Source organism: Calonectris borealis, chromosome 3, assembly GCF_964195595.1.
Source record: "Calonectris borealis chromosome 3, bCalBor7.hap1.2, whole genome shotgun sequence".
Taxonomy (NCBI): Eukaryota; Metazoa; Chordata; class Aves; order Procellariiformes; family Procellariidae; genus Calonectris; species Calonectris borealis.
In genome coordinates, this window is record NC_134314.1 from 2,246,128 (window position 1) to 2,260,348 (window position 14,221).

The 14,221-nt window shown below is 44.1% G+C and overlaps 1 protein-coding gene across 3 annotated transcripts in view; it reads right to left on the bottom strand.

Annotated features, from left to right (window-relative positions):
- Nucleotides 1-13,325, bottom strand: part of ELP3 (elongator acetyltransferase complex subunit 3) — a 92,710-nt gene extending 79,385 nt beyond the window's left edge. For all 3 annotated transcript variants that reach the window (XM_075144801.1, XM_075144800.1, XM_075144799.1), the window contains exons 1-7: nt 13,213-13,325; nt 11,541-11,640; nt 10,490-10,628; nt 8,926-8,996; nt 6,298-6,361; nt 4,338-4,406; nt 2,308-2,462 (exon numbers count right to left, since the gene is read on the bottom strand). In XM_075144801.1, coding sequence (XP_075000902.1) covers nt 2,308-2,462; nt 4,338-4,406; nt 6,298-6,361; nt 8,926-8,996; nt 10,490-10,628; nt 11,541-11,640; nt 13,213-13,231 — 617 coding nt within the window. In that variant the 5' untranslated portion in view covers nt 13,232-13,325. The remainder of the gene's footprint in view (nt 1-2,307; nt 2,463-4,337; nt 4,407-6,297; nt 6,362-8,925; nt 8,997-10,489; nt 10,629-11,540; nt 11,641-13,212) is intronic.
- Between the last annotated feature and the right edge of the window lie 896 nt (nt 13,326-14,221).

The window sequence follows — 14,221 nt, forward strand, 5'->3', positions numbered from 1 at the left end:
GTCCGACTCGAATGCCGGTTCCTGGTGAGGAACACTATGTAGCTCCATGGCAGGCTACGGTTGTACTGTACTGGTTGAAACTGCACAGAGTCACATCCTTTTTATCAGATTAACTGGGACCAGAAGCTGCAGTGAACTGATCAAGACAAAGTATTACATGAAGAAAATTCAAAATTACGTCAAGAGGAGGATGCCAGATTGATGAGCCCTTCAGTGCCGCACAATTCAGACCGTATAGGTTAGCATATCACTATCACTGGAAAGACAGCATTGGACATAGAAGCAGAGCTCAAGTTTAGGACAAAGTAAAGAAATGACTGGACTAAATGGGGAAAAAATGTGTTCGCAGTCAGGTGGACTGAAGCCTATACAGATAGATGCTGCACTGGTTTAATCAAAGGTCATGCTCAGAAAGACTTTTTAAGAAGTATTCTGGCTAAAGGTCTTTTTTCCCCATTAGGGAATCACTGTACAAAATCTAAAATTAACTAATGATTTGGGCAAGGAGGAAAAATTTCAAGGGTACCATAACTGCATTCAAAGTAAGGGGTGAGAGAGACCAGATCTCAGGTTACCGCCTAACGCATTGCCCACAATATAAACCAAGTAAAATATTGTCAGTATTCCCCATGTAGCATGGTCTCTGTTGATAGAAGTAGCGAGGGAGAAGGGCTGAATCCTCATGTACAAAGAGAAATAAATTCAACCTTGACCGTTTCTTCCAAGCGTCATTGACCATCTCAAAACAGTACTGCAGTGACACAGTACAACAACTGAATGCAAGAAGCTCAAAAAGTAAAAGGTCTGATTCATCTTGAACCCAATTTTCTCGCCTCTAGAATATTTAGGAAGTGCAACTTGAATAACTCCCACATACCTCCATTTACTAAGCATTTAACATGAATTTTATGTTAAAAATATAAACCTTTATTTATCTGCTGGGAAAAAACCACAAATTGTTAGTGCAGGTTTTCTCACATTGCCCAATCTGCGTGCTTGCAAGGCAGTACGCTGACTTCAGAGTCACTTCATTTTTGCATGCACTTAAAATTACTCGGTCACACGGTCTGTGTCGTAAATAGTTTCCTCAATAATCTGCAGAGCAAAGGACAGGCTACTCCAAAAGCAATTTGGGGTCCAGTAAAATTAGCTAGACACCTGCAGCAGAAAAAAATACGGAATAACCACATCCTGAACGACCTGACGTACGTATAAGCACAGCACTGATTTGAATAGACAACCTGCAAACTCCACCCTTCTTCCATAATGAGCTGTGTCCTTCTGTGCTCGTGACCAGGGCACTAGAGCAAAAGAAAAGCGATTCTTTTCCCAACTTGTTTGTGCTTTTATCTTGATAAAATCCACTTGGAAAGAGCAGCGTAGCACTTTTTGTCTGGTCTTTGAATGAAAAGAAAAAAAAACCCCAAAGAAAACCAGCAGAAGTGTTTGCTGCCCTCCAGAGGAAAACCAAATGAAATTACAGCTTTAAAATACGAAGACAGACATGAAGCTAAATGAGGGCTAGTCCTACTCAGTTTTAAAACCACTTTCTTTAGTAGATGATAGTGGTGTCAAGGAAAATCCACTGCACTGAACGACAACAAGGTAGCAAACTAAAACTGTCATTAGGGATGCTGACCTACTTTTAACAGCTCCAAAACATCAAATCTTTCTCATTTTTCTTCTCAGTTTTATATTGCAAAATGCACCGGAAAGTTATGTATTTAATACAAATACAAAGCATACGCAAATAAATCAGCCTCTGATTTTCAGTTCATCAACTGTAAAAGGAGAAGAGGAGCACCTCCCTGTCACGCCAAAATACTGCAAGGGTAACTGCGTTTGAGACTGTGAGGGGCTCGGAGCTCCTGAGCACTGACGCTCTCGGGGGTGAGTCATCCCTTACAGGAGCTGACATCTGGCCTCCCTCCAAGCCAGGATCAGGCCCCCTTCCCAGCTAAAGGAAATAAATCCCACGGCAATATGATTCGTCACCAACTCCAAATCAAGGTGATGAGGCATAAAAGGTAGAAGTCCAGATGGAATGCCAAGAAATTAGAAGCAGCTTAGCATTTCCTACATGAGAAAATAGATAAACCACGGCCCTATCTTCTGCTGGTGCTATGCAGCACACAGAGCAATGCTGCAAGTTGAGCTATAAATATTCTGTGCCTAAACACGTATTTGGATAAACACTGCCTTTCAAAGAAAAATGAAGCCTGAAGTTTTGTCTTCAGTCTTTTCTGTTCTTACATCAGCTAAAGAACACTTTCAAATAATTACATTAAAGAGAACCAAGATGCTTACCTGACGGCCTCTGCTACATTATTGGAAGTGTGACCCGATAAGGCATCATGAAGGTTTCTGATGAAGTAATCTCTGTACTCTTCAGGCAGGGCCATGAACGTTCCACCCATCACAATGAACTCTACTTTATCCACACTGTGGCCCAACTGCTTCAGCTGTAAAATTAAAAGTACCAGGGAAAAGTTACCAATCAGAGACTTATCTAAAAGACTTCTCTGAAAACCCTGACATTCCTACACTGCATTTCCTTCTTTAGTTGTTGTATCTTTCATGAATGACAAACCATTAATACTTTAGTACAGATTTCTTATAATTCCACCCCCAAAAAAACCTCAAAAATTATTTTTCTACTGCAAGAACACAGTACAGCTATATTGAGCCCAGCATAACAGGTTTTCTTGACAAAGCAGAATTATTTGAGCCAACCATCTTGCTAATGGGAGTTACACTGGTTTCAGTCTGAAGCTGCCTTATGTACAGCCAGTAGGAAAAGCTTCCTCGCATCTGCTTCGTCCCTTTTAACTTTCCTTAAAAACTTGTGGGAGAAAACGACTACACTGAATCCATGGAGAATTTTCCAATGGATTCGGAAATAAACAGGAAACCAGTCAAAGCAGAACAGGATTGAGAAACTCATCAGATCTTCTAATTCTCCAGCGGAGATACAAAAAAAATCATTTTGGTAGGAAAGCCACTACTTCAGTACTAAATCCTCCATGTAAGTAATTACCAAGAACCAGCAACTGCCACAAAATTTCAGTACAATTTTGTTGTAATAGGATCTCCTATCAGTAATCAGGTATTGTTCAGAACAGATGACATCTTATAAGCGGTTCAAGACTTGTCATTTATCTAATGGAAATGACTGTTAGACAATTAAAAGGTCTAAAAGTCATTCTTCTATGGGGATCAAGTCAGGCTAACATAGAGTTATAGAATCATGAAATGTTGAGGCTGGAAGGGAGCTCTGGAGATCACCCAGTCCAATCTCTCTTCCCAAAGCAGCATCAGCTGCAGCAGTTTGTTCAGCACTGTGTCCAGACAGGCTTTGAGTATCTCACAGCATGGAGACTGCACAACCTCTCTGGGCAATCTGGTCCACTGCTTGGTCACCTTCACAATTAAAAACTGTTTCCTGATGTTCGTATGGAATTTCTCATGTTTCAATTTGTGCCCGTTGTGCCCTGTCCTGTTCTGTCACTGGGCACCACTGAGAAGAGCCTGGTTCCATCTTCTTAGTGTCTCCCACCAGGTATTTATACACATTGGTAAGATTCCCCCAAGCCTCCTCTTCCCCAGCATAAACAGTCTTGGCTCTCTCAGCATCTTCTCAGGTGCTCCAGTCCCTTCATCATCTCAGTGGCCCTTTGCTAGGCTTGCTCCAGTATGTTCATGTCTGTCTTCTTCTGGGGAGCACAGAACTGGACACAGCTCTCCAGATGGGGCCTCACCACTGCTCAGGCCAGAAGGATCCCCTCCCTTGACCTGCTGGCTACACTCATCCTAATGCAGCCAAGGAGGCTGCTGGCCTTCTTTGCCTCAATTCCACAATGCTGCTCATGGTCAACCTGGTGTCCACCAGGACCCCCAGGTCTTTTTTCTGTAAAGCTGCTTTCCAGCTGGTCAACCCCCAGCATGTACTGGTGTCTTGGGTTGTTCCTCCCCAGAGGCAGGGCTTGGCATTTCCCTTTGTTGAACTTCAAAAGGTTCCTGCCAGCCCATTTCTCCAGCCTTGTCCAGGTCTCCCTGAATGGCAGCACAATCCTCTGGTCTATCATCCACTCCTCCCAATTCTGTATCATCTACAAACTTGCTGACAGTGTGCTCTGTCCCAACATCCAGGTCACTAACAGAGAGGTTAAACGCTACTGGCCCCCAGTATTGGCAACTGGGTTCTATCACTAGAGACTGGCCTCCAGCTGGACTTAGTGCTGCTGATCACAACCCTTTCAGCCCACCAGGCAATTAAAAGCATTATCATTATTTTCATCACAATCACAATGCATTCCCCTTTCACTGTAAAAATTTACCTGTTCCACTCTGTGTCTTGTCTGGAGATAGGGGTCATATCTAGCCCGAATGGCCCTCATGGATGTTGGCTAAAAAACACAAGGAGATCCACTTCGTAAACTTTTTTTTTTTTAAAAAAAACCACACACAGTGAAAAAGAACAAAAGACAACTTTTAGCACTGAAATGCTAAAGTTTTCAAATCCTAATGGACCCTATCGTCTTCAAACTCACAACCAGAGAATCTATCCAATTGTAAATTTGAATTTGGCTCCTTAACACATTTTTTATCCTTACATGGTAATATGACATAAAGAGAATGACACAATTTTTCAATTTTTTAGTGCATTACGGCAGGATAGATAAAGAATGCCTGTAGTGAGTCTCAAAATATATTGTAGAAAAATCACAAACAAAATGTTTTTCAAAATACAAGTTTTTCTGTCCTGTTCACTTCAGTTTTTCTTCACGACTTGCACAACAGTTTATCCAAGGAGTGTCCTCTAGGACTCAGTCTAAACTTCAAATATTCTTTCATTTAAACATATTCTTTCAATCGAAATCCCCAATAACTTACTTTTTATATTACTAACTGATGTAAGCCTATTAATAATACTCTAAGATAAGGTTTTCAAATATCTTGTGTATCCTGGATTTGTTTGGTATTTCATAACTCTTTATTAAAAGCTCTAAAGAATGAGGACTCTTTAAATCATGCATACCTCCCACATGCTGTTAGTATTAAACAAATGAACGTAACATATCCAGAACAACATGAATTATAAAGTAATATAAATATACACGGGATTTTTCTACTTAGCACTAATGGGACAAGTTTCAAGCCACTGAAAAACAGGTAACAGACAAAATCCATACTAAACGGATGCTGCTTCACTGTTTACCAAATGAATCCAGTTTGTATTTTACCTCATTTTACTGCTTTATATTGTAAAATAGCTATGAGTTGTTTTGTTAAAACCAGTCACAATAATTTAGTCACAAAAAGATCTTTTGCTATTAAACTTTCGGCATACAACAGAGGAGTGCTATTCTGCTTATATATATTTAGCGAGATACCACTGCAAATACAGACATATAAGGGCACAGATGTAATTTCAGAGGCACTAACAGCTAAATTATGGGCTTTTTTCCAGAGCTTGACCTTTGTTAATCCACAGGGTCCTGTAGGTTGGACAGGACTGAAAGCAGGTCCAGTTAGGGCAGGATGCTCAGGGCTGTGCCCAGTCAGTGTTTGACTATCTTTAAGAATAGAGTTCCCAAAACCTCTCTAGATTCCTACTCAAGCGTGTGACAACTGTCATGTTAAAACATTCTTTTCTTATATTAAGGCACAATTTTCCACATTCCAACTCATGTTTGTTGCTTCTCATCCTTCCACTGGGCAGCTCTGAGGAGTCTGGCTCTGCCTTCTCTGTATCCTTCCCTTAAACCCATATTGAGCCTCAAGTGAAACTGTCTGTTTCTGCCGGACTGTTGAGTTAGGAAAATTTTGATTGATAACTGCCGTAGGAATCACAGCTAGCATTCATTTCAACAAACTGCATGCAGCAGTGTCCCATGGGAGACAGCAATGTCACCTTCAACTGCTCTTACTCACTCATCGCTTTCCACAGCTGGAGATGCAGATTAACAGCAATTCCCACACCAGCAAGTCATGGGGTACAGCCACGATGCTGCACTCGCCCTGCTCAGAGTCACAGGCTGCTCGCTCCTGCTGCTCTACAGCGTATTACACGTGTAACAGTATAAACAGCAGCAAGGTGAGGAGAAAGAAACAACTGCTACAATAATTGAGAAGAATTTCCAGTCTTGTAGTTGAGCTGCTCTAGATCTTGAAGTTTATGAATTCTGCTTGTGGTTTTTATACTCGTAACGTGGGTGAATTTGTAGAAATAAAGAGCAGCCTAACCCAAGTTTATAAAGAGTGTAGGCAATGCATTATGGCAGACCGAAGTAATACCTCATATCCAGTGTAAGACTGTGTTGAATATTCAAAATCAGAATCAGGTCCACCTGGGCAGTATCTGCAAATATTAAAAGACAGAAAACAGGCATCAAAACTCATACACTGCAACGACTTAATCTGTCCGAGGTATGGGTACACAGAGGGTGCAGGCTGCGCAGACACTGCTCTAACTACCCCATCTCTCATCAGAAACGCAGGGGGACACAAATTCAGGACAGCCTGAGCACAGCAACATGCCAACCGCTCTCCTGGCATTCGGGAGCTCTCATATAGGGAAAACCAAATCCACAAAAGGAAGGTGTTATTAGCTCAAGCACTACGGTACCTTAATGCTGCAATACGGCTTCTAGACTAAAGCCGGCTCACGACTGCTTAGCTGAGAGCTGGATGAATGAATGAACTCCTGTGTTTCTGCATCACCTGATGTAAATATAGGTACAGACCCAAGCGCACACGCTGACGACAGCAGTTCTGTGATATCCAGTAATACTGAGAGGAACTGAGCCTATGTATGTTTACAAATGCTACGTATACAGTGCGAAACAGTTGTTTCATTTGATTTTAATGAGAACGGGATGTCAAAAAACAGTTCAGACCTGTCAAATGACTACATCCGCATAAAACAACTTGGTAAAATTTACTAGAAGCAAAATGTACTGTGAACACATTTCTGGAACATGGCATTATTTTAGGGAGCTGCCATACAGTTTTGGAGTAATAGTTACACATTGATTATCAGATTTGAAAAAGTCATTTTACAATCATAAACAATTTAAATATTTTCCACCATTCTATAAGGGAGGTTTAGATTGAACATTAGGAAAAATTTCTTTACTGAAAGAGTGGTCAGGCCTTGGAACAGGCTGCCCAGGGAAGTGGTGGAGTCACCATCCCTGGGGGTATTTAAAAGACATGTAGATGAGGCCCTTAGGGACATGGTGTAGTGGGCATGGTGTGTTGGGTTGACGGTTGGACACGATGATCTTAGAGGTCTTTTCCAACCTGTATGATTCTATGATTCTATAAAAAACATTGTCTCATTTGATGTAAAATATTTTTGTTTCGGAAAGATGTAAAATAGAAACATCATCCTGTTACACAACCTGCATTTCTCTTGAGAAATTTATAGAATTTAAGTATCTTGATGGTGAGAAATCTCATTTACATTTGTTTTCTGAGCTTAGGGGCATGCTATTTAATGAATAAAGCATTCTAAGACTACTTCAAAAGAATACAGTCCATCTACTCCAGATAACTGTATGGCAGTTTGGTATTAAACTACAGTTTCTGCATCTAGAGGCTTGTTTGAAACTCTTATTCTGTGACACAGCAAGACAGACTTGCAGCTATCACAGCATGACTGCTAGCCAGGAGAGGAACAGTACATGGCAGAGAGTAATTAAAAGGAACATAAAGTTATTCTGAAGGGTCCTTAGCTTTCTTTTGAGGGCTGTGGGATTAATGACCAATCTACAGTCATTCTGTGCTCAAAGACGACCTGAGACAGGAGGGTTTGCACGCCTTCAACGTCAGCTGCAGGCGCTGAGCACCTCCAACAGACAAGGTAATAGAGCAGTCAGCGTACCGTTACTTACGGTGAGCAGATCTCAAATGCACAGACTAAGATAATGCCATCTCCATCAAACCAGACACATTTGGTTCACAGTATAACTGATTAGTTTCCTCACCACCTGCCCTGAAAATTCAACCCTAGTTATCTGTCACCATTATAAAATTAATTACCAAATTAATTTGCTGGCAAAAGTTGTGCAATCCAGTTGAAGACATTTCACATATGTAACTACCTGGAACAGCTCAAACAGAATAGCTGCTCATGCAAAACCAAGAATGGAGCCAGCTCACTCTGTGTTAGGCTGCTGGTAGTGAAATACACTGATGTTTTGGGAGTGACAAGGTGGAAAAGAGAAGCAATGTTTTGAAATAGATTAACTGATAGGGCTAGAAAAAAAACAGACGAGATTTCAGGTGCACAGACTCTTAAAGCAAACAGAGGTAACATACTTCAAGGTAAACCCAGCTTGGGTTTCTCAATTCAAATAAAACTCAGAAGCTATTCCCTTAACGCCACAAGCTCTCGGCAGGTGGAGGCCTTCCCCTCCATCTGTGCTCTCGTTTCATTCCAGAGCCAGGCAGAGCCAGACTGTCACACCGAGCAAGTCTTTGCAGACAACACCTGCACCTCCTCAGGAGGGTCTCAGTTCAGCAGTTTTCAAACTTTTCAGCTGAGCCTCGTTTCTTTTCTGTAATAGTCTTCTCCAATCTGCTTACGTACCCAGCCATATGCATAACACACTTGCGCACCCTGCCACAGTAATACAACTTACATTTGATCATTAATATCTTCCCCTGGTTACTATATTCACCGAAGTATATATCTGCTAAGGTAAGTGGGGTTTGGCCCATGAAAGAAAAAGGTTTCCTCTTTGAAGAAAAACTGAAAAGAAATGGACTTTTTAGAGTAACGTGCAGGTATCAGCAATCTGCAACTTTGCACTTGTGCGGAAAGGAAGCCTGTCCCCAATACAATGCTACTGCAGTACTAGATTTATACAGAAATACTGGAAAACAGTCCTCTTAGGTCATCTAAGCTGCCATACTTACACACATATGTTGCCTGTAAAGTTAATGTGTGGACACCTGTGTGGTTTACACATCACAGCCACGACAGCAATCTGTAAGAAGCAGAGTTACAGAGGAGAGAAATTATAGTAATTGCTTCTGAAGTTACTAAAATAAAGTGCATCTGCAAGAGACTATTTAAAGATGTTTTCTGCTTAGTCTGCCACCTAGAATATCTGTGTGTTAACTCTTGAAGGAAGAGGTAACACTGGATAAACAGATAAGGAGATAAACCCTGGCAGAGGTTGCCCAGAGAGGTGGTGGATGCCCCATCCCTGGGAACATTCAAGGTCAGGTTGGACCGGGCTCTGAGCAACCTGATCTGGTTGCAGATGTCCCTGCTCATGGCAGGGGGGTTGGACTAGATGGCCTTTAAAGGTCCTTTCCAACCCAAACTATTCTGTGATTCTATGATAACAAATATATGAAGAAATAGGAATCCTATTATCTAATATTTTGACAATTTAGAATAAACTGGCAGTATATTATAAACAACCAGGTGTCTGATACCAAATCTGATTAACCACCTTGCTGAAAAGATGCAGACTGACACGCAGGTATTCACTAGGACCATCTATCATGCATCTAAAACAGTGCAAGGGTGGGAGTGTGCCACCAAACATATCAAACACCACCTGGAGGATGAAAACGCGGGAGAGACGAAGAGAAACAAAAAGATACAAACCAAAGATAATAAAAATAGCTTCCTCCTTCCACCTAACTGAGCGAAGCCTTTTTTTCCCAGGCTGATCTCAGACAGCTTTTCACACACTAAATGCAAGCATAATGTAAGATGCTATCTTCTTTTTTTAAAAAGGACCAGAGGGAAGAAGAAACAGACACACTAAGATTTTCTAGTGTCCACTAATTTGGGGCACCCAACTTGGAATATCTCATTTCCAGTTTTCAGAAATCCTGGTTGGAGCAAGAGTTTAATGAAATATTCTACAGCCAGAAAGAAGAAATTAAAGAAATTAAGGGGTTTTTGGGGGGTGGGGTGTTATTTGTGGTTTTGTTTGGGTTTTTTGTAAGTTATAAAAATTGACCACTTCCTGGGATTTTGGCTTCTGGTTTGGTTGGGTTTTTTTTGTTAACTTGAGTTAACTTTTTTTGTTAACTTAGGCACGCTGTACATACGGTACAGAAGCTTAAAAACACACAGCTGAATGTTAGCTGTACCTCTATTCCTGCTTTCAGCCTGAACTATCTTTCAAAGAAACAGGTTAAATACTAACATTTTACCTTTGTTCACTGAGAGGGCCTGCAGATTAAGCTGCATGTTTCTACAGCAACTAAAAAGCAAGACATGCTGCTTTGAAACAAAATCTCCCAACCTCCTCTTTCATATCTCCAAAATGCTTTGAAAGCAATAGCCCTGCGGGCACATCACAGAAAAGGCAGCCTGGAAGCTGGCAATGCAGCCAGCGCGTCTTCATTAAAGCTTCTGGACATTCAATATCCTGGTCTTTGAAAACAATTAAATACAATTTATTGATGAGAGCCGGGGAGGATGGTGGTGGATGGAGAGAATGATGTACGTGCTTACCCCGCTAGCAGTTCTTATAGGCTTGGCCTTCAGCTTTGGTACCAGCACCTTGCGGTACTGTGGTGGAACAGCAGCGATGATGTCAACCAAACGCGGCTGCGCTGAAAGTCCATACTTTGCTGACGTCTTGGTTTTCAGCCTGAAGGCAGAAATACCTCAAATTAACAACTCCATTCTGGCTTGCACACCCATATTCCACGGCAGTGCTATTGTGTTACTGTTCAGTTACATGGAGATCTAGGTACGTTCTCCCAATTTGCCTTTCCAGGTAACTTGTTTAAAAAGCATACAGTAATTCCTTGCAACAGCTGCACTGTGTATTAAGATACCAAAAATAAACTCCAAATAAAGTTGATATGCAACAATTGCCAATGTTTTGAGTTTCTGTGTATTCTACTTCTAAGTACGATTTTATCAAAACATTGTGAAAGCTGCCCACAGACTCTGGCTTACTTGCTTTAACTCTTTTCAAAAAACTTCCATCTGATTAACCCCTACATACGCAGACTCTAGCTGAGCTAACTTCTAAGACATTCACGTCAATTATTTCCAGCATCAGCAAAAAGTCGGCAATTATACGATGTAAATGAAATAGAAGCAGTGGGAGAAATTCAGGTTTTATTGTTCCACATAGGTAAAGAAGGAAGAACTTTCTATAAACAACGTCATTTATAACACATTGCTAAGAAAATCTAATTTAAACTTGACCCCAAAATTAATCTCTCCTTTCCCTGATGGAGCTGACTTTGGGACTACTGAAGGATGAACACAGGTGGAAACACAAAAAGGCAATGACAAGTTTCTTAGAGTTTTTCACCAATACAACCCATTTTGTTCTCTGAGCATTGCCAATGAAGTAGCAAGGCACGATTTCAAATGACCACAGAATTTACAAATCTTGGTGGTATTTTTTAATCAGGTAACAGTAAGAGAAATGACGGTAGCCTGCGAAAATAAAACATTTTAAAATAAAGCCTGAACGTAACAGACCGTACAGGACACGTTCACCACTGGTGGATCAGCTCTTCAGTGTCATCCCAGAATGACTTACTTGTTCAGATTCACATCTTTTCCCTGCTCGTGAGCCTCAATTAATTGCTTTATGATGTCAGCTATTGTCATCATCATCAGCTCTGCATGGCTGAGGTCTCCTGAAACGAGAACAAAACAACAAACCACGCGTATAGCCAGTGCTTTCTAACTGCTTGTGACAACCAAGGCGCATTCTGTAGTTCATTTTTAATATTTCCTACAATTGTTGCCTACAGAGGGAATTTGCCACTGCATATCACTCTTGATTTGCAGCATTCCTCCAACAAATGACAGTCACCACCTCATATCACTGATTTTCTTTTACTTCTAGGACAAACTCCACCTTCTTATGTCAGAGCAATCTGCACAACAGCTAGAAATAAAGAGTCATTGGAAGTTAAAGACAATTAGTAGACCACTCTGATGCTACCAATACACGCGGCAAGGGACAGAACGTGTTCATGAGAAGGACGGTGGGGCAGCGGCCAGCTCTGTGAACCCCCCTCCATCACAGCGAGGGTACGCTGCATCAGGCAGTGCTATCAGTGCCTCAGAGCTTCCCCACTGCGCCTCACAGACCCATCCCGTGCTGCAACGAGGGTTTGCACTGTATAGACTGTGCACATTGCTTACATTTCTTCCACACCAGCTTTGGGAGAAGAGGGGCATTGCTATAAGAGATCCATCCACGTTTCCTAACAACAACATGCATTTATTTCACCTTGTACAGCTCTATCTACACCAGCAAGTGTTGGGACAGTAAAATATACACACCAAACTTGTCAGAAAAACCACTAGCAGGGACACAGCTGGGCGCACAACTGCTCCAACAAGTTTTTGTTCGTGCCAGCTGTTCTGAAATCCAGCAGGATTTACACCCACCCGGGAGAAGCACCACAGCAATGCTCCCATATGGTCTCTCTCTGCAGGTAGTTTTGTGGGACAGACCTGCTAGTCCCGTGCTGCCCTGCATCATCTTTGCTGCCCCATATCCTTTCCCCTGGTTTTTTTTCCCCTTTGCCACGAAGGAAAAGCCCAGCAACACCCAGACTGCCCTGCCCCCAGCACCCCACTCTGTGTCTGACAGTCAGGGCACCCGTCGGGAGCAAGGCAAACTCCTGAGCACCCACATGGATGTAAAGGACTCTGCCTCCCAGTGACAGCACCCAACTCAACAGCGGGGAGAGAAAACGGGTGGCTCACAGAGGGGTGCCAAATCCCTCCAACCCTCACGGAAGGCCCTTCACCCACCCCCAAAAGAACATGGAGGGGGAAGAGCAAGGTCTTGCCTCGTTTTCCCACTCCACACACACGCACAGCGTTAGAGGAGGTCGTAAAGCCCTGCCACCCCACAGCTCCCAGCCCCACAGGGCCGGGGGAAGCATGAGGAGCCCCATCCCACAGACCCCCGCCACGCCCAAACAGAGGGTAAAGCGTTGCTCCTCAGTCCCCCCCTTACACACACACACAAGGCCGGGGAAGGCGGCAAAGGCCTGCCCCAGTGCCCCCTACACAGGGCCGGGGGAGGAGGGCATAGCCCTGCCCCACAGGCCCTCCTCCTCCTCCCCCCTCATTCCCAGGGCCGGGAGAGGCAGCAAAGCCCTGCCCCACTGCCCTCAGCTCCTGGTAGAGGGGCAGGAGCCACCCTGCCGCCAGCCCCCGGGCACCGCGATCCCCCCACACCCCAGTACCTTTCCTCTTCTGCTTCATGCTGCCGGCACCGCCTCAGCCTCTCCCCTCACGGGCCAGGCCAGCGCCTCCTGCCGTGAAGCGACACCGCCCTTCCACACGCGCCGTCGTGAAAACGTCGCGCCTCCAGCCGCGCTGCCGGAAAGCGACAGGAGGAGGGCGCGGGGAGGGGGCATGCGCACAGAGCGGCGGGGGGGGAGGAGCGTTACCTCAGGGGCGGCCTGTCCCGCGGGGACCCCCACGCGTGTGTGCTGGGGTCCCTCCTTATCGTGTCTGGCCTTAAGTGTCCCTCGGTGAAATGCCCAGCGTTTACCGATATTTATCGGTATTGCGGCGCCGCCAGCGGGGAGGCCCGAGCTCCAACACCCCCCCCGCCGGCCCTCGGGCCCTGCGCCCCTTCGGCGCTAGATGGTAGCAAAGTATCGACGTGAGGAGGGGAAAACGAGCTGGGTTTTTCCTGACAAAAGGCTAAAAGTCCTTCCCCGAGAGGTGCCTGGAGAGCTGCGGGCTCCCGGGGAGCACAAGGCGGGGAGCTGGGGGCCGGGGGTGGTGGAAGGGAGCAGGGGAGGGGAGCAGGGGTGTTTGAGGGGCTCCCCGTGGGGAGAGGCTGAGGGAAAGGGCTTTGGGGGGCCCTGACAGCAGCCCCCTGTACCTCCAAGGAGGTGATTGTCTTCACAGTGGTGTGTGGTGGGAGGTAGCAGGTGTAAGTTTCAAGGAGAGAGGTTCAAACTGGGTGCAAGGAGAAACTTTTTCATCACCACGCCAGCCAGGTGTGGGAGTGGGTTGCCCATAGCGGTTGTGTCATCTCCTTCTTTGGAGGATTTGAAGATCCAAGTGGGGTAAAGCCCTCAGCAATCTGGGCTGATCCCAGAGCTGACCCTGCTTAGAGCAGGAATCATAGAATCATAGAATCATACAGGTTGGAAAAGACCTCTAAGATCATCGAGTCCAACCGTCAACCCAACACACCATGCCCACTACACCATGTTCCTAAGGGCCTCATCTACACGT